This window comes from Penicillium expansum, assembly GCF_000769745.1.
Source record: "Penicillium expansum strain MD-8 chromosome Unknown contig302, whole genome shotgun sequence".
Classification (NCBI taxonomy): Eukaryota; Fungi; Ascomycota; class Eurotiomycetes; order Eurotiales; family Aspergillaceae; genus Penicillium; species Penicillium expansum.
Window position 1 is genome coordinate 110,617 of NW_015971363.1, and position 27,256 is coordinate 137,872.

General features: G+C 46.8%; 6 protein-coding genes across 6 annotated transcripts; 4 read left to right on the forward strand and 2 right to left on the reverse strand.

The window, feature by feature from the left end:
• Positions 1-1,870: 1,870 nt before the first annotated feature.
• On the reverse strand, positions 1,871-3,559 carry PEX2_089780 (fungal specific transcription factor domain-containing protein; the record flags this gene model as incomplete). Its single annotated transcript, XM_016746248.1, has 1 exon — positions 1,871-3,559. One exon carries the CDS (start codon positions 3,557-3,559, stop codon positions 1,871-1,873), a length of 1,689 nt encoding a protein of 562 aa, XP_016597268.1.
• Positions 3,560-8,635: 5,076 nt separating this feature from the next.
• Positions 8,636-11,125, forward strand: PEX2_089790 (SAM and PH domain-containing protein; the record flags this gene model as incomplete). Its single annotated transcript, XM_016746249.1, has 2 exons — positions 8,636-8,788; positions 8,852-11,125. The coding sequence occupies 2 exons, from the start codon at positions 8,636-8,638 to the stop codon at positions 11,123-11,125; spliced, it is 2,427 nt and encodes an 808-aa protein (XP_016597269.1).
• A 1,223-nt stretch (positions 11,126-12,348) lies between these two features.
• On the forward strand, positions 12,349-16,162 carry PEX2_089800 (NACHT and Ankyrin domain protein; the record flags this gene model as incomplete). The annotated part of the gene is made up of 6 exons (XM_016746250.1): positions 12,349-12,674; positions 12,747-12,811; positions 12,871-13,065; positions 13,125-13,149; positions 13,200-13,745; positions 13,828-16,162. The coding sequence occupies 6 exons, from the start codon at positions 12,349-12,351 to the stop codon at positions 16,160-16,162; spliced, it is 3,492 nt and encodes a 1,163-aa protein (XP_016597270.1).
• Positions 16,163-16,572: 410 nt separating this feature from the next.
• Positions 16,573-17,661, reverse strand: PEX2_089810 (autophagy protein 5; the record flags this gene model as incomplete). The annotated part of the gene is made up of 3 exons (XM_016746251.1): positions 16,573-17,003; positions 17,059-17,488; positions 17,542-17,661. The coding sequence occupies 3 exons, from the start codon at positions 17,659-17,661 to the stop codon at positions 16,573-16,575; spliced, it is 981 nt and encodes a 326-aa protein (XP_016597271.1).
• A 2,706-nt stretch (positions 17,662-20,367) lies between these two features.
• On the forward strand, positions 20,368-22,172 carry PEX2_089820 (sugar porter family MFS transporter; the record flags this gene model as incomplete). The annotated part of the gene is made up of 4 exons (XM_016746252.1): positions 20,368-20,904; positions 20,982-21,386; positions 21,453-21,758; positions 21,813-22,172. The coding sequence occupies 4 exons, from the start codon at positions 20,368-20,370 to the stop codon at positions 22,170-22,172; spliced, it is 1,608 nt and encodes a 535-aa protein (XP_016597272.1).
• Positions 22,173-24,387: 2,215 nt separating this feature from the next.
• On the forward strand, positions 24,388-26,478 carry PEX2_089830 (transient receptor potential ion channel family protein; the record flags this gene model as incomplete). The annotated part of the gene is made up of 2 exons (XM_016746253.1): positions 24,388-24,766; positions 24,863-26,478. The coding sequence occupies 2 exons, from the start codon at positions 24,388-24,390 to the stop codon at positions 26,476-26,478; spliced, it is 1,995 nt and encodes a 664-aa protein (XP_016597273.1).
• Positions 26,479-27,256: the final 778 nt, after the last annotated feature.

A 27,256-nucleotide genomic window follows, 5' to 3' on the forward strand; every position in this document is an offset into this window, starting at 1 on the left:
CGAGAGCGGGTCGCTCGCGTCTTGATCAAAGAAACACGACAAGATGTCTGAGTATAGTTGGAGACGAAGGTCAGGATAATTATCGAGAAGACAGGGTCGAAGAGTGAAATAAGTAAGTCTTACCAAGAAGCAAAGACTCAGGAGGGCCGAGGAGATCTTTTTCTATATGGAGAGTAGGACACGAAAGGTGGACGGTATTGTACAAAACCGTAAGAGCTGTACTGTACTGGACGGTATCAGTCAATACGCGGTTGATCGACTAAGTCGAAAACAGATTAGCGTGGCCAATCGCGTATTTGGCCCCGAAGGACTCACCAGTCCTGCTGTCGGGACTAAACAGACTAACAAAGGGGGCTGAGCAGAATGAGAAGATTCGCCCCCAATTAAACTGCAAGCCTCAAGGATGGTTTGGTTTGGATGAAAAAAGTATACAAGTGGCCAGCACTTGGTTAATAAAATGAATGAATGAACACCAGCAAGGTGAAAGATAACAGATGAAAGACAAGTTAAAGAAAAAAATAAGAGTATTGACAACGATGGACAAGTGAATTAGGATGGACACTCGAGTCTTATTATATACACCAGCAACTCCACCTAGGCAGATGATAACCGCTTCTATAACCAAGAAGGCTTGAGATAAAACAACGGCCGCATTATCGCGCGCCTTCTGAATCAAGAGCATCAGCCTTTCTCTATTCCCAAAATATTCTTTATGCGACGGCGTCGACGGGCGGCTTGGTTTCTTCAGCAACCGTGCACTTGCGGCACATCGCCCCTCCTGGTTCGCTACCATCAGAGCGCGCGGCATTCATGACATTAGCGGCTCGATATTGTACAACAGACCAGCTCAACGTGCCAATAGCTGTGGGATTCCCAAATCAGCCAAATCTCTAGCGGAACAAACCTCGGGGTAAACATAGCAATTGTTTCATCAATCGCTGGTGCCAGTGGCTTCAATTATTGCCCAGTCATACCCTCCCTGGAGCAGCGGTTAGTCTGCAGACACCAGTTCTGCAGGACTTTGTTTACACCAGTACCAGCCCCTTGATGCTACCCTTTGAAGAACCATCGTGCATCATCCAATGTTTGGCTCTTTACATGCTTCACCTCCACAATGGATCGTTGCAGGACATGACCCTTGTTTCATGACGCAAAATCTGCTCTGGTAGTATGCAAGTGCCAGATGAGCATCGCTTTCGACATTTCTATGGCCGTAACCCAAATATAGGAGGCTATTTTTGTTCATTTACCGCCCATTGACCTAATCACAAAGTTCTCTGCTGGTCGGGGACATAACTATCAAAGAGCGCTTCTCACATTATGAAACGGGCCATACTGACTGGTAATGTGGGAGTTGTGGGAGTTGTGGGATTGATTTGGTGTCATGTTGTCTGTTGAGGTCGGGCGCTTGCCCTTGAGGAATATTTATTTTGGTATTGACATGAGTCAGTAGAAGAGGACATCTTTAATTTAATCTCTAGATCAGCAGAGTGAATGAGCGCAGAGACAAATGAGCAAGAAATTCAAGAGAGATCGTTGGAAGCCAGGAAATGTATGAACAATACACACAGAGAACTCGAGTCCATACCGAAGAGAAAGTTGATTTAACCTAGCTGTATACTACTATTCGATGCCCGTAAAAGCCACAAAAACACATAAGCGACAGTCAGGGGATATAATCCAACGCAAGGTGCAAACGCCCGAAAACAATAACGAAAATAGCAACTCTTCGCTCAACTATGTAGGATATACGCAAATCCGAGTATTTCTTCAATAAACAAGATCGCGAAAGAGCCCGGGAGGAACCACTGATTCATCTAACTCTTTAACTCGTAAACCATGGAGATTGCAGCTTGCTCTTGCGACACATTCAAATCAGAAGATGGCGCCAGCCGTTTCGGTTCATGACATCTCGCCAGTGAACCTGCTGCCTCTTGATTTCTCGCATGCCAGGTGACAAAAGAGGAGCAGAAGGGATAGCATTCTGCCTTGTCTCCGCGAATTGATATCCTGCCTCGGGCGCGTGCTGTCCTGAAGGGAAGGACGGACTGACAGGATCATCGGATAACCGCCAGTAATCATTCAACAATTGGTACATGCGACCAATGCTTCCCAATTCGCCAAGATCTCCCAAGGCAGTCACTCGATTATGCAAGACTTGACGGAATGAGCTGGAGGGAGTAGAGAAAGCACCAGCGATGAGAAGTGGCCAAACAAGAGAGCGATCAAAGCCAAAAGGCCCCGCTGGAATGTAAGCCATGGCATCTGTTAATGCATTGACAAGATTAATAATGCTGGACTGGTTGCGATGACTTCCAGGAATGAGGCCGCAGAGATAAATGCGGGCGGCAAGGCGGAAAATGGCAGTCATAGTTTTTGTCAACGCATCGGGGCGAATCGCCCCGGTTTCCGCTGAGTACGGGCTCATTAGCGTTGTATCGGCACCTTCTGTGTATTCCAATTGACTGCCCAAAGCAGATATGTGTGTGCAAACAGCGGCAGAGTCAAGGCGGCCCTCAATTTGGAGGGCTTCTAGACAGGCAACCTCAGAGATGAGGTACATAATACGGTCATCACATCCCATGAGTTCTCGGAGACCAGAAGGTGTTCCACTAAGGTGCTTAGCGCGATAAGAGTGAGCAAACTGGGGTGTTTTCCCAAGCATTGTGGCACCCAGAATGTCGATCCAGGTGGTTAAAGACATGCTAAATGGGGGTACTGTGTGCATCGGACCACATGGAATCATTTTGTTGGTCAGATCCAGTTTGCTGACCAGGTTTGACGCAGCTTGGAAATGGTCGTTCCAGGGGATATCAGGGAGGTAATCATCGGGCGCACCAACCGAGCAATGAAAGAAGATCATCGCAAGAGTCGCATCCAGAATGTGGTCATGGTCAGCATCCCTATTCAGAGATTTGCATAACTCGGAAATGGCTTCAAAGCGATGACGCATAATGTCGTGATCGATCTGTTCACCATTTAGTCGACTTGTTGTTTTGAGGTGAATTGCAGCAACACTAAGACAGCAATGGAAGTAGGACTTGTTTGTCTCCAGAGACTGAAGAACAGACCGAGCTCGTGCAGAGCCACGCTGATGAACCTCCAGGATTGGAAAAATCATACGCAAGACATTGTCCACGAAATGATCCAGAAGCGGCCGGTCATAGTCATTGACAGGAATACTGGCTTGTAGGGAGGATGCCTGAGATTGTCCAACGCCTGGACCACCCAGGAATGTATTTGTCTGGGAGAATTGACGGGAAGAGTCAAAATATTCTTCTTGAAACCATTCATCTGACCGGAAAGTGGGAAGTGTAGCGTGAAGCTGTGGCGGGCCCATCGCATTGAAGGTTGAGACCGAAGAGTCATGTCGCAGAGGTACATCGTTCACAAATGTTTGGCGTTCGGTTCTGACATCAACTTCATAAGGATATGATATTGGTACGAATCCAGGAGTCGAAAAGTGCGCCGCGAGGTTGGAATCATATCTCTCAGCATAGTTAGGGCGGCTAAAGTCGTTTTCTCCAGAACTTGGCGACGACGAGAGAGCGTGGTTCATACGTTCTGAGCAAGATGTTAGAGCCTGGTAGGCGGATACTGAAACTAATCAAAGTTGAGCTGACGTACCATGAAGGGAGCCACTTCGCGCCAATGACTTGGTCTCCTTGATTTTAATCTTGATCCGCTCCTTTTGTTGCCTTCTTTGCTCTGCATTGCTCCACCACACGGGTCGTTTATATTCACATTTGATGCAGAGGTTCGCACAGGCTTGGCAAGCGGGATGACCTTCGTCACACTTTTTTCTTCGGAGGCGACAGGTGAAGCAACCTATGCAGATTTTCAATGTTAATAACCAAAACAATACAGTAGACCATCAACTATGGATGTTCATACCAGAGCGAGATCTTTTGTGCGATCGTCCAGACCTGTCGCGCGGCCCACTGAGAGGCATCTCCGCCGGAGGAGAATGTACGTTGCTTGTACAAGCGACACCAGGTGCGTTTGAAAGTGACATTTTCGCAATATGATCCTCAATATCCAGTATTGACGATAAGCAAAGGTCAATCAATGGCTAAAGCGATCGAAGTAATTGAAGGCGGGGCGGGCGGCACGGCCGAAGAAAGAATAATATAGTTGATGAGGAGGACCAGCCACCTTATTCGCAACTAAACAGACGGCGCAATGGCAAAGCTGAACCGGCAGCTTATAGGCTCTATTAAGGATATAATATAATGGAAGATGGAAACAAATTGGAAAACACACTGCTTCGAGACGGGTACAAAGGATATCTTTTATCTTGAGATCTCGGATGCGGCGAGTTATATGTCTGAGCTACGATCAGCAGCCCTGGCATGCATGGTTCTAATTTTGTTGGAAGCGGTAGAGGAGCCTAGTTCGAGTCGGAAGAATATGCGAACTTTAGGTGGGGAATACAACCCCAGCGGCAAATCAATTTCGAGGCACGAGTTGTTGGCCGGGTCCTCAAACTAAATTTGGGACGCGACAGGGGTGCAAGCACAAAGAGTGACGGACGATAGGTAACCAGGGCCGATCCTCTCGAGCGGCGTCTGCAGTTACCAGATAGTGATCTCTGGTAGGACGACTGGGGGCCCCATGATGCACGAGAGTTACAGCGGACCTGCGAATTATCCCTGCTAGTGCCCAACTCTTTCGGGGTAATCACCAACTCTCAAGCACCTCAGTTATCACTTAGTGCAACTCTGGGCACGGCACATTCCAACGCTGATAGGCTATTCACCGAGAACTCACTTCAATTTTGCTTTTTCGACGTCGAGACTTTCAGCCAGTTAAACTTACAGACTATATCTGGCTAACAAAACATCAAAAGATGATCCCAATTCTACAACATACAAACATTTTCTCACACGTCACAACCAACCAACAAGATCCGAAATTTCACTCGTGTTGGAATATTCCCACGCTTACAGAAAGCGGGGTTGTTGGTTTGTTGGAGTTGGAAAAATCGATACCGCCAGAATGATAGGTGACCAGCCCATCTTTGCGAGTCAGGCAATTTCCACACTAAACCCGAATTAGTAGGGGTATTTGGACACAATTGGATGGTATTGGCCGAAAATTGAATGGTTGGTGAACACCATGCAGATTTAGACTGTGATGAAGAAGCAGCTCTTGCATGCCAAGCTTCTAAATTCAGCTCCTGATTCGCTGATTGATTATAAGCCCTAAGGTCGACTAAATTTTAGTGTCATCGGTGTCGTGCAGAACGGTGGACTCATAGCCAACCGTGGGCCCGGGCCGGGCAGGGACGGGGAACACTAATGCGCCAAGGATGACGCTCGGACTGTGATAAGGGTACATCTATAGCAAAGATCCTTAATTAGCAACACTTAAGCGCCTTAATTAAGGTTAATTATGCTGTTCTTGAAAATGAGACAGCATATGATTCCCTATTTTTGATAGATCGGGTGAGTAAAATCCCTCAAAAGTTCTATTAATAATTAGATGGGGAGTTATTAGGGGAAACTGTAGACTAATTGTCTCATAATTAGCAGCCGAAAAACAAATAAAATGACCCGTGGACATAATTAGTATCAATTGGAGCGGGGTAATCAGGGCAATATCCCCAGGTAGAGCCTGTATCCTTCAAGGTCCTCATTGATCCGGATCCTACGAGGTATGTACGAAGGATTTACTCCGTACTTCGATTCCAACTAAATTTACTCTTCTAAATTTGGAATGAATCAGATTAGCCATGATTGTTTATGTGCTTAATTTAGACACATATAGTAATAATAGGGAAATGATGAGTCGCGGTTTGCGCGATAATTCATTGAATTATGGGTAATGGAATAACGCATATTTTATGAGAGCATTGGGTCGATCAACCCAATTGAGGCTGGCCTGCTGTGACCCCGGCCCATATTGAATTGTAGTCTTGATTGCGTCCAGGTATCACTTCATACTCACCCAGGGTTAAACTACTATCGGTACCATCATGTCTGGGTACTTGATAATAAGCTGGGCCATAAAATACCAGAGGATGTTTGGGCTTATTGTCTTCCCAGGAACTATCGTCTAGTTATATTATGACGAGCACATTTAATATGTACTTCGTACAAATAAATACCAGTACATTCGTTTGCCTAAGGATCTGAGTAGAACCAAAATCAACATTGTTCCTTTCCAAGAGAGGCGTTGCTACTGTGAGAGTTAACACAACAAAGCATCTGTAATCGTGCCCTAAGCACAGCATATAGACCGTTGCCAAGATAAATTTCGAGGCTACCTGCATAATCCACGGACCAATCAAACATTAGCATACCAGAAGTCATCACATGGGCCCAAAATGACCTGTGCTATGGGCACGTGCACCCTGGGCCACGAGGATGTTGTATATTCATCGGCGAAGAGTTTACTTGCCCGTATTCATGTGTCTAGTCAAGATGCAAACAGCAAAAGTGGGTTAGAGCCCTCCTTGAAAAGGGCAAAATGGACTATATATGCGAGCCCTAGATGTTGATGGGGAAACAGTTCTGCATGATACACATGGAATAATGACACCATGCAAGGCTGGAAGACCCACCCGCAGAGGAATACAATACAATATTTCCACCTGACAATCAGTTCTTATACGTGATATAAGACGAGAATTGATGCACGCGAATATGTAGATTTTCATCTGAGCCACATTGTTCATTAAGAGGCGAAAGACCGGGGCATGCAAATGAAATATCAAAGTGCGGTCAGTGATAGAAAGAACATATTTTTAAGATTGATCGAGTGCATTTCTCACCGGCGCCACCAAGTCACTTATGCTGAGTGAGAAGTAAGGGGATTTCCAAACACAACTGGATTCACACGGGAAGTCATACAGTGCATTTACAGCCACAGACCAGATATAGAAAGCATTGCTTTCTTCAATCTTTGTCCGACCTTAGATCAAATAAAGATCTCATCATATCACTCCATGTCACGGCCTCACAAGGCTAAAATATGCTTGGGGGTTACAGGGTTGGGATAAAAGTACGTTATGGAGAGTAAATAACTTGGCCCGAGTATGCCAAATGCCTGGTCTGCATGAGCACGCGGTGTGATTCAGTTTGGCTTCAAGTAGGACTGTCACATAAGCCATTGATAGAATAGATAGAGAGCGACGTAGGGAAATTTCTATTTTGTACGTAGAGGAAATGAAATGAGAATCCAATTTCAACTGAGACCAGGAGAATCCAGTTTACTACGGAGTACGGAGATTGATTGGAACAATGACCGATCCCAAGTTTGGGAGGTCAAGAATACGGGGGGTAGCCACCGCATGAGGCGGATCTCCTACAAATTCAATAGATCGAAATGCGCTATACCCGAATAGTTTCCGCTGCGATGTTCTCGAGGCATGCGAATGTACAATAATTTTAATTTTGTTATATACACCTGGGGGGGGGGCTGCCTTTTATTTCTTTTAAAATAATAATAAGTGACAGACTAATATTCCATAAGACCATCCAAGAATTTTTGAAGCCTGCTCCGTTCCATATATTATTGCACGGAACTCGATATTCCCATGGACCAATTAATCGCTTTAGGAAGACAGTCCGAAGAAATAATGATCTGCAGTGTGATGGGCGGATGGGCACGCGTGATTGTGTGACTGTTGACCACTTGAATCCTTCCCGAGCCATATCCCTGACTGGGTAGAAATCCAAGTTAATATTGTCAAAGGAGCTAATTTGGGAACATACACTGAAATTCCTGGTAATGTTTATGAGTACATATGTAAGCTTCCAACAGATCATTTTATCTTATCGAATTGAGGCGTTCCAACTCGAAGAAAACTGGTATGCCAAACACCCCTGTTTCCATGGACTTTATTTTGGCCCCAAGCCCCTTGAGCCATTGAGGAGATGCCACCAATTTATAGAGCTGAACCCGAAACTCCTCTACGCGCCAGGAATTCTTAGGGATGTCTCCCCAGCCCGTGGAATTGTTGCCAAGATTGTCGTCACAGCAGTAGCGCCGTGATGAGTAGCCTCTCACAGACCGCCATCACCCGCTTTACTTAACCCCTCATGCAGGTTCGATGTGAACCGGGTTGCATCTCGCCCAACCCGGTTCTACTAAATGAAAATATGGGTCTTTGACCACCAGCCTTCCAAGCTAGTGTCCCAGGTTAGCTTGTCGGCCACCTAGATGCATCATCATGGGCGCCTCGCAGTGCTTACCGCTGAGCCATGCCCCCCAGTTGTTGTCTGAGCTGCAAATGTAATTCGTTAAATTTGAGAAATCGTCCGAAGTACTCAGTACCGAGCGATTTTACTGGCCCCACAGATGAAGAGGTAACAATTCCCAGGTGATAACTTGGTACATAAACTCATCCAACACCCAAATTACTCGTTTTTGACCTTGTTCCCAATTATCATATTATTCTAGCGTTCTTGAATACTTGGCCCCGCAATTACCAACACAAGTTGCCCAGTCTCATTAAGACCTTTGGGTTGGTCATTCCACTGTTGGTGATTTCACTTCCAACAGTACGAAGTCTAGCGCCACGACTCGAACTAGACCGACCTCCGGCAACAATATGGTTCGTTTTGGTTGGATCTCTTGTAAAATACCTCAAATATCTAACACAAGAAAGGAGACACAATATGCATATCACATGAACTTTCTAGTGAACCAGAAAGAGGAACCCCTACCACTTTTCCCTCCAAAGACCACAATCCATCGGCCATTTTCGGAGGCGACAGAGATTTTCGAGGACGATGGGTACCATGGCTACTCAGATAGCTCACCAATGAGAAGTGTGGCTTCTGTGAGTGACATTCGAGTCTTGAACTATGCTGTGAACATGAGTACTGATCCTTTCTCACTTTAGTTTGGAACTGGGAGCACATCCACAGTGTCGACCCCGGACAATGTTACAACCCCGAATTCGACTGGACTAACAGCTTTCCATTTCCATATTGATGACAACCATGTTCGAGGCCCAAGTGGCCCTCATTTGTTTGGGTCGTTTACTGGGTCTGACCTCCAATCGACCACAGACATCGACCCAATGTTCCAGCAAACACCCATTAGTACTACGGGCCCTTATCATCACAAAGCCTCAAAGTTCGACCCTTTCCGAAGGGATACACCAGTTCCAAACCGCTCGTCGGGGCCAACACCTGAGCCCCAACAGCCCACACCCATAGCTAGACAGGCCCTAGTATCTGGTCGGACTGGGCCCCAGGACTGGACACCCGAAGAGGTTGTAATGTGGATGCAAAGTCTTGGGCTCGAAGATGATATCGTGGATACATTTTTGGCCAACGACATCTCCGGCTCTATTTTGCTAGAGCTTCAATCCGAAGATCTTAAAGAACTTGACATCGTGTCTTTTGGAAAGCGACACAAAGTGATGAGCTCTATCAAAAAACTTAGAGACAGCGGTGTGTTCACTAGCACAGACACTTCCTCTTCACACTCGCGCAACTCGAGCGTCTCTAGCGATGCGGCATCCACTCGAAAAACATCAGTGATTTCAGGCAGTAGCTACCACTCCTGCTCCACTTCAGATAAAAAAGCAAGTAACGTGAAGCCTCGGGCTCGTCGCCAACACTCGGATGGCAATGCCCGCAAGAGAACTGACCTTGTTCCTGGTGATTCCGTCTCTATTGTTGCCATCGAACAGCTTCTACCCAAATTGCATCAATGCCCAAAGGGTGAAGAATGTGGCAAATGGCAAAGGCAACAAGACAGACTTGCTCGTCTCGCTCAAGATCTGCCATTCGACCATTTCGGCTCTCGCTGTATCGTTGCAGGAGACCCCGGAAATCCGAAGACAGCCCCAAACCTGCTCAAGTCTCCGAAGTCCGGAGTTACCCCCTCGCTCGTCGCGTCCTCGGATATAATGGGACCCGGTAAACCATCCGCCTACCAACTTTCCCAGGAAAAATTAAAAGACGTAAAACCTAGAGATCCTCAAGAGAATGTGCGAAACTTTTTGAACTTCCAGAGTCTCAACCGATTGCAGACAGCCAATCAATCTGCAACCCCCTCTAGAGGAGTGCTTTCCTCGCCTGGATCAGAGACTTGCGATTCAGCAAAGGTGACACCTACACTTGCTGAACATCTTCGGCACCTACCCAAGCTCAGAATCCCGAGCATGCACGATTCCAGCGATGGATCTATTTTCACTGAAAACATGTCAGCCCTACGTACTATCACCCCTTCTATTCTGTCCAGAAGAAACCATTTCTATGATCGCCCCACTGTCCCTGGCGGACAAGAACTCATCTCCCGTGAAGTGGCAGCTTCACCGGCAGACTACTACCGAGTCGATCCTTGCTATCGGTCGGAAACGCCATTTTCAGATGTGGATGTGGATGTGCCAGTAACTGCAATTCAAATTGGGCCAGTAGCACGAGAGGAGTCGCAATCAGTGCCTCCAAATATGCGTTTTGGAAATAACAAATATCTTGCGGCGGAGCCAATCACTCGGCCATTCTCAACCAGGACAGAGACTACTTGGCAACCTCCTTCTATCCAGAACGTCGCCACAATGGACCCTCTAAAAGAGGGCCGTGCCATGAGTCCAATTGAAACCCCAGAGGACCTACAAAGAACACCCCGTCCACCTCAAATGCGCAACAATACCTTGTTCCCTTTCAACAGACGTGGAGAAGACGACATAACGCACAGTGGATGGATGAAGAAACGGAAGACGACCAAATTGGTATGCCATGACTGGGAAGATCATCATTTTACGTTGAAGGGCACACAGCTCCTAATGCATGACGATGATGCATTAACTCATACAAATTCAAAGGCGCTGGAGTATATTGATGTCGATGACTACGCAGTAGCCTGCTCCTCACTTGCGTCGAGGTCCAAGCTGACGGCGGCATTCAGGAAGACTGTCCTCAAACGCAGTGCTAACCCGCGGGATGTGTCGGCCTTCTCATTCTCCCTGATTCCCACGCCAAATGGGAGCGGCTTTGTTGACCGCAAGACCATGTTTTTGAATAGTGGGAAGTCTCACCACTTTGCTGTTAAATCACGCGAGGAACGTATTGACTGGATGCGAGAGCTTATGCTGGCCAAAGCTCTCAAGCGTGGTCGAGACAGTGGCGCTGAGCTCACCTTCAATGGAGCCAATATGATATGAAATCTTTTTTTGTTGGCGCCCTTCACGGCAAGTCTGAATATTTCTCACTCCTTTTGTTTTCCCTTTTGCTCTTTGTACTTGCGATACCCGTGGTTGCATGACCAAGAGGAGTGGCACTCTTTTCCGCACTTTATGAACTTAACGATGTGTTACCACGAATTTCTTTTGCTTTATCCTGCCATTTTATCCTTATTTCCTTTGTCTATGTTATCTATTTGACTACTAGTTAGAATGAGAGGAATACCCGGCAGACAGTGGAAGGCTCGCGCTATCCTAGTCGCCTTGAGAATTTATTCATAACGATAAATACATCCCAAGTACATCTATCCCAGAATAATTTGTCTTACTCCTAGTATTTCGCATAAGGCATAATCTCCAAAATTCTAAGAGAAAATGACTAAGAATGATGGCTGGGAATGCTGGCATTCGTCTGCGGATATCTACCCCTCCTACGCCGGATCTAGGGAAATACAACATACATCATATGTTGTACGTAACAGGGGTGGTGGTTTTCTCTATTATTAACTTAGTCTCTCTGCAATTTCGACGTTTGTAGCGGTCAAGTGTGTGATATGCATGGAAGTGCACATATCACAGGTCCCAGCGGCTAAACTATCATCGTTACTGGACGGGGCCCCGCACCCCGTGGACAACTTTGGAAGACTTTGAAATGCAGGCGCTAACGCCTTTCCACCCCAGTCCATTATGTTGGCTTCAGCTCAGGTTGTGTTGCTTGCTTTGACCCGAAGAGTAATAAAAGTTGTCCTCATAGGCCACAGTTATTTGCAACACGAAGTAGGGGCGCTAAAGTATGTTTCATGTCGCGCCATCAGTGGGTGTGGGCGCTACAACGTACAGGAACATCCCCTTTCGGCTATCATATCTCTTTGTGCTTATTTTTCCTATCACAATTCATACAGGGGTTCGTCACTCGGCCCCTCCAAAGTCCAACAATATGTGCTAACTCCATTAGGAGTGGTACAATTCTATGGAATTAACAGCCTGCCCCGGGTTTCCGCAGCCCTTTTCGAAACTAACACCGCGTGCCTCAGCTTTCTTTCCACTGTCTACTCTGTATCTCCGACTGCGTGTATGTCACCTTTGGCGTTTTCATTATTCTGATATATATATCCATTTTCTTGTTCATGAAGCCTCCCATAATGATCGATCGCTCTGTGATTCGGGTTCGCCTTTCCCGAGTTGCTCGGTCCATCCGGGCAGTCATGCGTTGCCTCGGTGGAAATAGAGAATCCCAAGAAGGTGCACAGCGAGCTATGTTGATTATGTGTGAGCTTCTTGATCTGCTGTGTCGACTTCAAGACCAACTAAACTGGTCGGAGGATAAATGGGTCGTGGATCCATCGCGTCTGCGTAACCTTGACGAAGTGACCCGTTATTTCGAGTCGACGATTATGTCAATCGAAATATATTTTCAGCCGGGTGGAATCAGCGCTCGATCTTTCAGAAAGCGCTTGTTGGAAAACACCTTCATTCCCAGATTGGAGCATTTCAAGGTTATGATGATTTTGACCATGCAACCCGAGTCTCGGTATGTGGTGCCCAGCGGTCCCTATACTGTCCCAGGTTATAGACCAAGACTAAACTCAATTCCTTTACACAGAGAGAAATCCCGGGTCGAAACAAAACTCCGAAGTGTACTCCGGCAATTCTACGAGATGGACTCCGGTCAGTTGGAGCAAGTATGTCCCTCAAATTGGTTCTCTGGCTAAACCTCAATTTTTCAGATTCAATAAAAGCCAGCACACCAAAAGCAGAGGACTATCACAATATCACAAGTCGTATGACTACCAAGAGCTTCATGAGGCTGGCAGACCTCTGCAATAGACGACAAAAAGGAACATGCGAGTGGATATTCAACAATGATACATATACGAAGTGGCTTTTTGGCTGCAGCAGAACGCTTTACTGCGTTGGGCCAGGTACTTCATTCCTCCAAATGATGCACTCAGATCGAAACCAAAGCTAATCAGATTAACAGCCGGCGCTGGAAAGACATTCCTCGCGTGAGTCAAGCACAAAATGAAACAGGGTTGAGATTTTAACACAGCTCTAGATCCACCATCATCGATAGCCTGCAGAATGCATTCACATCTTCAGATGTGGCAGTGGTCTTTGTTTTTGGCCATGATGAAACAAATGACAACATAAGCTCCGTAGGCTTCCTCGACAAGATACTTGCGCAGCTTGTATATCGGAAAAGAACACCATCCCACACTTCTGCTTCATTGTACAACTCCAAATCTTTTGCGGAGGGAAAGGTTTCAGCAAAAACATATCAAGATGCTATTCGTGCCGAGGTCAACAGATTCTCGCGAGTTATGTTCGTCATCGATGGAATCGACATGCACGTGGAGAAGGAACGGATTTTGAATCGTCTTCAAAAACTCCCGGATCATGCACAACTTCTTGTCACGACACGAGAAGCAAAATATGCACCTAAGGACGAGCACATATCCGTTTTGGCTACCCGTAGGGATCTTGAAACATACGCATCATCCCGCATTGAGCAAGATGGAGGACTAAGCACCTTGTTGAAGCAATACGCCCCTGAGTTGAAGTTTGCTGTTGTTCAGCAAGTTGCTCAGAAGTCACATGGCTTGTAAGAGTTCACCTCCCTTGCAGCAATATTGATTTTCGGCGTTCAAGAATTTCCCTGCTAATGTGTTACTATTTTGACTTAGGTTCTTGTTGGCCCGGCTACAAATTGATATTTTATCCCGGTGCAATGATGGCAGCTTGCTACAAAGGTCTTTGTTTCATCTACCCGAGAGTTTAAGCGATGCATACGGCGAGTCTATGACCCGCATTGTTAGCCAGAACCCCTTCGCCAGTCGTTGTCTTTACTGGACATTGTATGCTCAGAGGCCTCTGACTGTTTCAGAGTTAACCTTCGCAGCAAGCTTTGAGCTACAAGGCAACGGCACTTCAAAAGAGTCATCTTTTTCTGCGCATACCATACTTTATGAAGCTGCCGGATTACTGACCATTGATGCCATGAATGGAACGGTTCACTTGGTCCACGGGACGGCTAAGGAATACCTCAGTGGACCGGCAGCTCGAGTATTCTTTCCAACCGCCAAAGCCCATATTGCAGATGTTTGTCTCTCAATAATAACCCCAGATGAAGTGATTGATGATTGCTACGTCAATCAAGGAACAAGCCCTCGTAAGCCCCGTGGAAAACTGCTCGACTATGCCACAACTTATTGGGGAAACCACGCCCGCGAAGTTGGCGAAGATGAACAGGCGACACAAGTTCTTATTCGAGCATTCTTGAACAAACTTTGCTGGAGACGACCCCCCAGCACAGAATCATGCACTCTTGGACTAGAACTGCCGAAGCAGTTGGGGTTTGGAAAGTATTTTCCCGACTGGACTTCTCTGCACGTGCTTGCTTACTTTGGCATCACTGCAAAGGCAAGTCGCTTGATTGAACAAGGCGCCGACCTCAATGACCGTGATAATCAACTTGGCATCACTCCTCTGCATTGTGCAGTATATCAAGGCAATGAAGAAATGACCGAATTGCTTCTTGATGCCAAAGCCAACATTAATGCGACTTGTAAGAATGGTAAAACTATTTTACACATGGCCGGGGAACAAGGACACCGGAAATTGATCAAGCTTTTGCTTCACCGACGAGTCAACTCGAGAACACCAACCAACCAGGGAGCGACAGCTCTTCAGCTAGCTATTGGGACAACCCATGATGAAGCAACCGTTCCACTTTTGATCAAAAGTCGATTTGACATGGATGTTCAAAACACTGTTACTGGAAACTCTGCGCTCCATATAGCAGTGGAATTGAGACGGCCACGTATTCTGGCTTTCCTTTTGGAGAAAGGTGCTAGCGTGAACGTGCTAAACAGAGACGGCTTGACTGCCCTTCAACTTGCTTGCAAAACAGACAATTGTGAAGCTGTGGCCCTTCTACTGGAACGTGGCGCTCAATTAGAAACCCGCTCTTCCCGAGGAACTACTGCGCTACAAATCTCTGCTTCCGAGGGTAATTGGGTTGCATTTGATTTGCTGGTAATTGGAGGGGCAGACATCAATGCATGGGATAGCGAAGGTGACTCTTTGCTTCACAAGCAAGCCCGTGCAACTTCACCTTCTGCGACTTCTATTGCAGCACATCTACTCGAACAAGGTGCAAACATAGAGGCTTGTAACTCACAAGGCTACACACCATTACAATCCGCCGCCGCATGTGGAAACAAACCAATATTTTTGTTCCTGGTAGACCAGGGGGCAAGACTTGATGTTCAAACTGCCAAGGGAGAAACTCTTCTTCACATCACGCCTCCTCTCAACCAAGACTGTCTTGACATTGTCGAAACACTACTGGAATTTAATTTCAGTGCGAAGGCAACAACATGCAACGGCTTGACACCTCTGCATCATCTTGTAATCAATGCATTCAACTCCCCAGATCCATTTTCTGAAAAGACTGCCATTTTCCTTTCATTGCTCCTGTCCCACGGGGCTGACATCAACACTCCAACCGCTTCTCATAAGGCCGAGACGGCACTTCATATGGCAGTGACTGCCAAAATGCCACGCGAGTCGCTAGTATTGCTGCTCATTAAGAATGGTGCATCACTTGATTCAAAGACATCTGACGGCAGAACGCCTTTACATCTAGCTGCGGAGCGAGGCCGCCATAGTCTTTTCCAAATGTTGTTAGATGCAGGCGCGGATCCTTCAATCAAAGACTCTGGGGAAACACCAACCAACGACAAAGTCAAAGGAGATGGTCAGACAGCAATAGACTTGGCTCGTAAAAACCCAGCCAGTGTGCTTTGGTTTGATAATGCAGGTAGACTGGAGTCGCTACCAGCATTGCACCAGCGCAGGAGCCTAGCCACAACTATCGACTCAGTCGATATTGGATCTGACGTTGGTGAGATAGCGGGCTCGACTTTGGTTGGTGAAGGTGAAGATTGCTCGATCTGGGGATCGAGAGCGTCAACCACTTCCCTGGATCTTCCGTCTATCGTTTCTTCTTCTTGTTAAGATATATACCAACTAATTCGACATCCTGCTCTTTGATTTTCGCTCTCTTTTTGTCTTTACTCTTATATTCCCCTTGTCTGTTTTGTTTTTTTTGGCTCTCTCACTCACGTCCTCTCGCTGCATAGCGCTAGCGTTGCTCTTAGTTACGCTATGGTCTTATTTCACTAAAATTTCTTTTATTCTTGGTTGTGCTCCCAAGTCGTGTATATATAAAGCATGTTCAGTATAGACCATTAACAACTTGGGAAAACTCCAATTATCTTACTTTAGGCCTGTCTATGTGGATTTAATGGGTATCCTTGTAGCTCTTGACGATGAGTATCATAGGTATGAAAGTTTATAGTGGAAATCAAAGAAAGCAGAAGCTCTGCGGGTGTATTGCCAAATAGACAGGGCCTTGTCGTGTTGGCTCAGCCCATCATACGAACGACTAGATATGCCCACCCATCTCCATAAGCAGAGCTTCTCACGAGCTCCTCGATTGTAGCAGACATGGGTATCACAGCACCGTGTAATACGGGCTTCGCAAGGACAGGGGTTCTCCGGCTGGGAAATAGATTCGGTAGCAATGTGTGCAAAACAGTCCCGACCGTTTGAGGTTGGAGGGTGGAACCGCTCCGCGAGCTCAACATCTGACTTGACTGCATACTCAATGCTGGAATCGAAGGAGGAAGCGGCGATTGTACCACTTTAAGGGAAGAAGACTCGGCATCTAATGGGAGTGGTAGAAAAATCCTGATCGGGACGTTGCGGAATGGTTGTGAGAGCTGAGGAAGAAGGACATTTGATATGCGCTGAAAAGATGAAAGATCGACTGTGTTTCTTCGCGTTAGAATGGCCTCTATCATTGATGCAGTAGAGAAATTTCTACACAGAATGCAAGATGCTTGACGTACGTTCTTGAACTGCATTCCAAAGACCAGACGAGTCTTCTTTTGAGAGACTCATGATGCCTTTTGCTGTACCGTTTCGTAAGAAATCCGCCTCCTTCACACTATTTATGAAGGCGTCATTCATGACCATTCCATCAGCATCAAGCCGAACAAGGTCATCCGGCCAGTCGCTAAAGTGCAATATCAGACGCCAGGGTAGCGATGGCCCGCTCTCGGGAGACTCATTACTTCTGGCGGCGGCCTTCGAGGCTGGGTCTGCTCCTGCATAGAGGTCGAATAACAGCCCGATTGGGTAGTGCCACTTCAGAGGGACACCCTCAAACTCAAACCAGCCATCATGAGACTGGGAATTTGGCTCTATCAAAAAATTTGAGAAGAAAGCTCGAAGCTTGGGTAGCAGCGAGGGGAGGTATGAGATGCGCGGATATGCGATCTAGCAATGGATGTCAGCATTTGTGCATATCAAGCGTACTTGAACGGACATACAAGATAAGGATCCGTCTTGTCAAAGGTTCGGCTCTCTGATGAAGCTAGAACAATCTCTAGTGGCAAGCGCCCGTCCCAGACGGCCTTCTGGATAGAGCCGAGAGACACTCGGTTCTCCATCTTGATGAGCGAGAAGGCGTTCTATTCTTCCTTCCAATGTTTGCTTTTCTGCTGGTCTGTCGGGACATGGTTAGCTCATATAGCTATTTACAATCTAGGAAAACAAACTTGATCTTCACACACCGTGTTTCGAATTACTAGACACGCGCTGAGATTCTCATGTCTTCAACCGATAAGACTCGCCTGGAAATAATGCCCCGCTTTATATGTGGTCATGATCCGGGAGACGGCGTATCCACAAAATTCCCGAGACACTCGACCACACTTTGACAACCAAGCGTTTTAGGTCCAAGGAGATATAAGCGGTTCGTGTTGACATAGCGTGACTTGAAGAAGCGCCAAAGGTTGAAGACACGTGTTTCTGCCTCAGGCAACAATTGTTCATATTTATGCCTCAGGTATCATTCCTTCCAACCTTGGAACTTTCCAATTAAAACAACAATGACTCATGGACAATTTATACACAAACAATATTTGATGCGATAGAACTCAAGGTTCCTCTAGCAAGCTGATCTTCCAAGACACTGGTATCGTTCATATTCTCGATATCCAGGACCACTCGCCGAGAGGTGTTCCATCCGCGATGCTTTGCAACTGCCTTGGAATCTTGGTATCACCCAAATCCGAAAGCTTCTTGGCATGATGCTTCTGCAATATAGCGACTGCATAAATAGGGTAGTGAGTCCTAATCATAAAAGGATACCCCAAATCTGCTAAAGGGGCGACCAACAAATTCATGCTGCCCACGTTCAACATCGCTTCCAAGCTAGGTGTAAGCCGTGCCAAGGGTTACAATTAGAACAAATCGTATGCCGAGAAGTCTGGAAACTGCCGCCGCGGAAGCTGCATGGCCAAACACTATCCCATGGCCAAACACTATCCCGGGGTGCCACTCTCTGGATAGCATGTGACTACCATACAGGCATAGACCAACTCAAGGCTTGCACCTCATAGCTGACACGAGGAATGAAGCTCTATTGAAATTTGGAGCAGCAGAAGCTTTCGTCTTGGAAGCTACCACCAAAAGGGTAAGCAATATGAGAGAATTCGGGGATAGAACTGCTAGAATATGCCAGTCAATAAAATCAAATGCTGAGGTTTTGCACTGTCCTAAGGGGCCTCAGGTATGTAACGGTCCCATTTCTGAAAGATCAGCCAAACTGAGCATGTCCCCGCAATCCATATTACAAAATACGTTTTCCCCCCACGCCACGTACGCCCCTGTCGATTTTATAGCGAAAAGTTGATTTGTGGATTTTTTGGATCAAGGAAGACAGGTACCCACAAACGCACAGCAAACTCCATTGAGTATCAGATATTTTACCAAGGTTATTGGGAAAACCATTGGGCGATAAGTTGTGCATTCAAAAGCACAATTTCTTGAACGCCCCTGGGATATCGTCGGGACAGTTTAGTACCAAGGGCTCGGCGGCAACGCCACGACCTCCTTCCAAGCCGGAACCGGGCCGAAAAGAGCTTGTATAGTCCTTACAAGGTTGTCATTAAAAACCACCAGCGATAACATCATGGTTATGTAGTAATAGTATAATTTTATTAGATCGGCCCGTTCGCGCGTATATATCTATTTGTTGGTAATCCAGTCCCGACGGCCCTTGCAATGTAAACCCCGGAGTTACGTTTAGTGCAAACCTTGGAATGTACTATCCTGGGCACGTGGGGGTATGAGCCGCCACTTCCGGGGGATATTGTGGGAGTGTTGGATTCCAAGTAGGCATAAACCATGATGCAAGTTGAAGGATTCCTCCTATCAGCACAGTATGTACCAAATGCAGTTGAAAATTCGAAAATTCTTCTTTATTTTTTATATTTGTCTAACTTACTTCGGTTAGTGTCCCGAAGTCGGGGATGAAATAGACTTTTATCCCTTCTTCCGTTTACCGTCGGTGTGCTTCGCTCGTCGGTGTGCAGTATTTGCCTGCCCGAGAGCTCGGCAAACCCCCGGCTCCACACATGGTTAAGGGTTCTCCCCCTGTAGACAATATGCATTTGCATGCATCTCCTAGACTAACTGGGGAAAACAAATCACGGGGTATTCACTTAACAAGCGGGATTTCGCTGTGCCAGTCTCTCCACTGCTACAGCTTGCACTGCTATTCCGTAGAGAGAAAATAATCCATCACTGGGGCGATGGGCCTCACCGGCGTCCCCATTCAACTCAAATGGCTAAACCCACAAAACTCGTCTCCGTTATAGGAGCAAAATTACATTTTATAAACATATCTAACATCTACTGCACCCAAGAAACCCCTATTAATAGAAGGAAACAAGAAATTCAGGGTGGTCTCATCTAGTTTGATATACGTTGGATTCTATGGATTGATTCTATATAAAGCTTATTTTCCGGCTGAATGTTTCGTCCGGGGAAAACGCTACCCCGGCCTATGTTCCCACTCGTGGAAATCTTCATGCAACTAATCATCGTCGTGTGGTAGCCTCACATCTGAACCCCATATTATATTGCCCCGGTCTATGGGGTTTTAGGCGACCGGTGCTGTGGGGAGCATAGTTGGGGAATTTCCACACCCACAGTCCATTAGGACAGCGGGTATTACTTAGGGCCCCGTTCTACCACCTTTTGACTTTCCCTTTCCTCCATCTGCCCTCGAGCAAATTTTTTTGGGTCGTCTCAACCTGACCTTCTATACTATCCTATCTCACTCAGCTTGAGCTGTCATCTCTTCAGCCATGGGCATCCTCACACTTGCGGAGGATCGGCCAACGCCCAAGTCCGTTTACAACTGGCGTGTATATGCACTCGCTGGCATTGCATCATGTGGCTCCAATATGATCGGTTATACCAGCGCCTTCATCGGTACAACTATCACACTCGCATCTTTCAGGAAGGAGTTCGGCATCGACGAGATGTCTCCCACACAACAAAGTCTAATTAGCGAGAACATCGTCTCACTTTTCATTGCTGGTGCCTTTTTCGGCGCCCTGGGAACATACGCCCTCGGTCACTTTATCGGCCGCAAATGGAGTTTGGCTGTTGCTGCCACCGTGTTCTTTCTCGGAGCTGGACTACAGCTCGGTGCTAACAGTGCTCGAGGGCTGGGCATTCTGTATGCTGGCCGTGTGCTGTCCGGTGTGGGTACCGGCGTAGCCTCGAATATCATCCCTATATATCTTTCCGAACTATCGCCACCTGCCATCCGAGGACGGCTCGTCGGTCTGTATGAGCTTGGCTGGCAGATAGGAGGAATGTTAGGTTTTTGGATTAACGTGCGTCTCCCTCCCTCTCGCTGGTCTTTGTCTCCCCTCGTGCCGTCTTTGCATTCAAAGCTAACCAGACATGGTAGTATGGTGTTGAGCAACACATGCCTCAAGACCACGAACAATGGATCATCCCCTTCGCCATTCAACTCGTCCCGTCCGGTTTGCTTTTCGTGGGTGCCTTGTGGATCAAGGAATCTCCTCGTTGGCTGTTTCTCAAGGACCGTCGCCGCGAAGCGATGGATAATCTTTGCTGGATTCGCCAATTGGAAGCCGACGACATGTATATCACCGAAGAGGTGGCTGCGATCGACCAGGCTCTTGAAAATCAGAAGACTACTATCGGTATTGGCTTCTGGAAGCCCTTCCAGGCTCTTGCCACTAACAAGAGCGTCATGTACCGTCTGATGTTGGGTTGCATGCTCTTCTTCTGGCAAAATGGATCTGGTATCAATGCCATCAACTATTACTCGCCTACCATTTTCAGATCGGTATGACTACGCTTCATCTAATGCGTTTCTAATTGTTCATCAATGATGCTAACTTATATTCCTTAGATCGGTGTCGACTCCAACACCGTTAACCTGATGACCGGTATCTTCGGTGTTGTTAAGGCCATTATGACCTTCGTGTGGCTCCTGTTCCTGGTTGACCAATTTGGAAGGCGCAATCTGCTCCTTGTTGGTGCCGTGACTGGATCGATCTGTATGTGGGTCATCGGTGCCTACATCTGTGTTGTCAAGCCCGAAGATAACCCCAGCACGTCTCTGAACGGTGGAGGCATTGCGGCCATCGTCTTCTTCTACCTATGGACTGCAGTCTACACCCCTACCTGGAATGGTACCCCTTGGGTTATTAATTCCGTAAGTCGTTGCCCATTACCATCCTCAATTGACCTTTTCCTAACAAGCTATCAGGAATTCTTCGACCCCAATTTCCGTTCCTTGGCTCAGGCCGCCACAACTGCGAGCAACTGGCTCTTTAACTTCCTCATCTCTCGCTTCACCGAACAAATGTTCGCCAAGATGCACTACGGCGTGTACTTCTTCTTTGCTGCACTGTCATTCTTGGCATTCTTCTTCGCCTTTTTCCTCATCCCCGAGACCAGTGGTATCCCTCTTGAGAATGTCAACCGCCTATTTGATTGCAAACCCGTCTGGAGAGCAAACAAGATGCTCAAGGCTGCCCTCGCAGAAGAGGAGGAGCAGTTCCGCAACGATGTTAAACAGACATCATACCATGAGGAGAACAGTGGTTCAGCTGCGCCTGGGGCTTAGCCTTGCGGTGAAAAGAGACGAAAGTTTGCAATACGGTTACGAATGGGGATATATATATAGAGTTACTTGTGGGCCTTGTACAGATGATAGACACTGGATAGATTGACGTGCATTTTCATGGATTTATTTTTTAATTTGCACAAAAACATCCAGTATGCTGACCCAGTGTTGAGTAGTTAGCGATGCGTAAGTTCGCAAGTTATTCGCCCGTCTTTGGGTGATCTCCCCCCCCCCCCCCCTNTACTTCAATGTCTCAAAAGCCCGAATATTATCACTCTAGATCTCTATTTATATGTAAACATCATATCTAGAAGAAGAAAAACACGAATCAATTATCGGTGGAGCGCAGCAACATGTGAATATTGGGCGGTCCGTAACGCCTAAACAATTGGTTCCTTGAAGATTGAAGAACGACTGAGTATTATTCTCACGCGTAATGTAGGGTATAAAATAACTCGGATTAATAAGCAAACTCCTGTATTTTGACAGTGGTAATAAAACAAAGTGCTCTGGTTGCGACAATACCCATTTCATTGCATATTCGCGTGGGAAGAAACACGGTTCATCGATTTTGAATTCAGGCGGAATCTTGGTTTGAAAAGATGACGGAGAAAGGCTACGAGGGATTTATGATAGGCATAGGACACAGCCATTGCTATGACAGCATGTATAATGATTTTGTGGTGGCGATTCCTCGTTCGCTTGGCGATGACAGGTCGAATGTGTTGTAGCAATGCATAGTGAGCTGGGCAACCAAGTGACATTTATTCGTACCCCCGTTTAAATATGATATCACCTGGCGTAAATAGCTCGTCGGATCGTCCCTTTGCTGCCGTTCGTTCTCGATTAAGAGTTGGGGCTGGTGGCTACGTCATGCCACAAGATGGCCCTGCAGAGTATAGATCAGCACCACATGATATTGAAGACGAATGAGATATGTCGGGTATAATGGGAGTTCATGGTGCTCAATTCCTCCGATAGATATTTGATGTTGTCGCTAATGACAAATGAAGTTGACTTGAGGGTATGGCGATTTGTTGTACTCCGTAGTGCATCTTTTGAATGAACTGTCTCGCTTCACCAAGTTGTACGTAGCAGAAAGCTAGGCTTTGTATATATTCACATAGACGTGAGCGATCGTAGGGATTGTCAGTTGTAAGTCTGATTAATCAAGCGAATAGAAATAGAGCTTAAGTCTCCTTTCCCCACTTCGCATGATTGAAATATTTTGATGCTAGCGATGTGTGGGAGGAACCCAAGTTGATTGAAATCCGGGGCCTTGAATATATGTACAACATACGGAGGGAGTACGGAGTACCAAAAAAAAACATACCCAATCAATTCTCGCAGCACATTGGCGTGGTCTAGTCTTCTCCATAGTCTTATTAAAATAATGGAAGGGGTAGCTCTAGATCGCAGTTTCCCCCTTAAGTTACAGATGTGAGATCATTTCTATTGGTTGGACATTATTACCAGTTTTACACTGTCCAATAAGAGACATGAGTGGTTTTAACAATGACCCATTCTAAATTTAGGAAATCAGATCCTTTTGAGGTTTCCTAAAAGGGGAACGATCTGCTGATAATCTGGAAGCTCGCGGAAAGACCAGACGAACGCTTTATTGTGTACAACATAAACTCTAAGCCAAGTGTTTCCGTGGAATGTGTCAATTGTGACCATCTGCTTCAAGATAGAGTTCAGGATATATTGACCTCGAGAGGTTTGTATGGCTGTTTGCGGAACTAGTCTGGGCCTCGTGCTGACCGGTGGCGGCCAAGAGTTTTTCAGGTTGCATTAGCTGATTCCCGGGCCTTGTGCCTGGAAAAACTGCGAAAATAAGCCGAAATAGAGATTTTCTGCAATTTGTATGATCATCCAGACTCTTGGGAGGCTGGGGCAGTGTAGAGGGGCAAGAGGCTGGGATGACCAAGGTACCATATAATAATAGGGGAAGGCCATTGTTGATCACGATTAATGTACGGATATGGAGTACGAGTACGGGGTACATCACACACATAATAAAGCCCAGTTTGATCCGCTGTGTGAATGGCGGTTGCCTGAGAGTCTTGTGTTTCATTGCGCGACCCTGGGCGATCTCTTGGCTCCACAGAGCGCTTACGTCGTACTGTGGAGTTGAATGATATCAGGAAAATCAAGGAAAAGAAAAAGAAAGCAACTCCCATCTTCTCTTTTGACACTCACTCGTTTTGTCGCCATGCAACTGAATGGCTCCCTTTTCGGAGCTCTCACCCTTGTCCTCCTCCAGACTCTTCAGCTTGTACAAGCAGAGGATCTCATACAAGCCACCGGGCTAACACAATGTTCCGACGGTGCCGAAGTGACCGTGAACAACTTTCATGCGGCATTAACACCAGGCAATAAGTCCATAAGCATTATCTTTGATGGCTACTCCGAAGTGGCCGGAGATGTGCTCATCGATGTGGACCTCTTGGTGTACGGATACAAAGCGTTCACCAAGACCTTCGATCCGTGCAGTCTTGATTTGTCGGTATTTTGTCCCATGAAAGCCATCGAACTGCAAATTCCCACAATCACCCAAACACTGGGCGACAGTGTTTTCTCGCAAATACCATGTTCGTTTACACTTCCTTGATGGGTGAAATCCCTTTCAGGGCTTCGAAGACCCGAAGATCCCAAAAATGTGGCTCTTATTAACGGTTACGTCATAGCGATCGCCTACAGCGTCCCCGACATCGATGCAGTGATTCGTCTCAGGCTCAAATACAAAAATGGAGGTCAACAGATCACCTGCTTGGAGACCCGTATTAGCAATGGAAAATCAATCTACCAGATTGGTGTATCGTGGACACTCGCCATCATAACCGGTCTCGGTCTCACCACCTCCACGGTCACATCGCTTCTCGGCCATTCGAACACAGCAACCCACCTTGCCTTCCGATCGCTTATCTTCCTCGGATTCATTCAAACACAGGCAATGGTTGGGATGAGTTCAACCAAACTGCCACCCTTTGTGCAATCATGGACTCAGAACATGCAATGGAGCTTGGGAATTGTGCGGTCGAATGCTCTGCAGACAATTGCGACCTGGTTTCAACGCGCGACCGGGGGTACACCCTCAAGCGTGATGACATCCTCCAGTTCAATATCCGTTGTCCTGCAGAAGCGTTCCTCCGCGATCCAACGCAGAGCAGCAGAGAAAGGAAGTCAAATTCTTCTTCGCGGTATCGAACGGGTTGGAATTCGTGATTCCATAGAACTGACCAACATCTTTATGACCGGATATCTATTCTATTACTTTATCACCGCAGTCGTTGTCGCCTGTGTAGGTCTGATCTTGCTAGTCCGAGGTGTTCTAGCCAAGAAACAAACATTGCTTCCAAAATTGAACCGCGCTGTGACTGTCACCGCAGATTGGAAAACAATTCTCCGCAATACATTCTTCCGGCTGGCGTGCATCGGATACCCACAGATGTGTATCCTGTGTCTCTGGGAATTGACTCGTCGGGACTCAGCCGCCGAAATTGTCCTAGCTATTACTATGTGGCTGGTGACGACCGCCGTCTTAGCCTTTGCCGCATTCAAGGTGTTCCAAAGCGCGATCCGATCGAAACAGCAGCACAACACGCCTGCGTACACGCTCTATTCCGACCCTGTCACTCTGAACCAGTGGGGTTTCCTGTATATCTACTACCGCGCTCCGGTCTACTACTTCCTTGTGCCAGCCTTGGCCTACACCATGATTAAAGGAATGGTCATCGCCTTCGCTCAACCTTCACCGGTCGCACAGTCGATCATTCTTCTCGTTTTGGAACTTTCCATGATGCTCGCAACCGCCATCATCAAGCCGTTCATGAGCAAAGGGGCGAATGTCGCTGCAATCACGATGGCAGTAATCAATTCGCTCAATACGATCTTCCTGCTTGTCTTCTCGGATGTGTTTGACCAACCTGAACTCATGACTGGCATTCTGGGAGTAATCTTCTTCATTTTGAATGCGATATTCACCCTTGTGCTCCTGATCTACCTTTTGATTGGTATGGTCTACGCCATTTTCCTCAAGAAACCTGACACAAAATACAAACCTCTTGGCGATGACCGTGACTCTTTCCTCTGGTCTGGCACTGGAACGACGACTGAATTGTCGTCCCTCGAGAAGATCGCAAGAGGCGAGGAGGATGCTGAAGGCCATCCCCATCCCGCGCGCGTGGTCACTGCTCCACCCAGCGATGAAGATGTGTCAATGGCAGCCAGAAGACCATATAATGATGTTGTGGACCCTTCGCTACCGCTTTTCCCCGCCAACTATGACCACACTCGACGATAGTCGTAATGATTTAGAGCTACCCTCTCTCTCTCTCTCTCTCTCTCTATCTCTCTCTCTCTCTCTCTCTCTCTCTCTATACTTTCTTTCCTTTCTTTTTCTTTCGTGCTTCTTTCATGCTTCTATTTTCAAATGTTTTCAAGCGAGATTTCTTTGACTACTGCATTCGGTGCATCGGCGCTTCGGGTGGCTATTGTACATATCCAAATTTTTGATGTTTAGGCCTCGGGCCAGATACTATATTATATGTCCAAAAGTTCCGTACTATAGTTGTTTTACATTGACTATGAACACCCGCTACTGCTTAAATATTTCCTTCTGCGATGTCACGGTCATTATATTTGGAAGGCATGGGAGTGGGAGTTATATGTTGTAGGTCAGGCGGAGAGAGTGATGATCACCAACCTTTAGGAAACTCCCCGCCTCCAGTGAGCGGGTCTAATGATTATGTAATAATACTCAAGGGCGTGCTCGGTTTTACTCAGTGAGCAAACGGCAGCAAGGGGTGAGCACTAAAACGGAAAGGGAAATCCAACTTGCCCGGCCTGGAATCCGGTGTATATGTCGCTGTATGTACCGGATTTTAGGCCGCGGATGCGAATTTCCCGATCGGGGTGCCGTATATGTATGTTGTACAAACGTGGGCTTAGCACGACTACTATTATAGTATGGCACACATTGAAATATCTACGAAAATTTCACGATGCAATATATCAACAAGATTTATAAGCAACCTGGCGGTTTGGCCGAGTGGTTAAGGCGATTGACTCGGTATGTCATA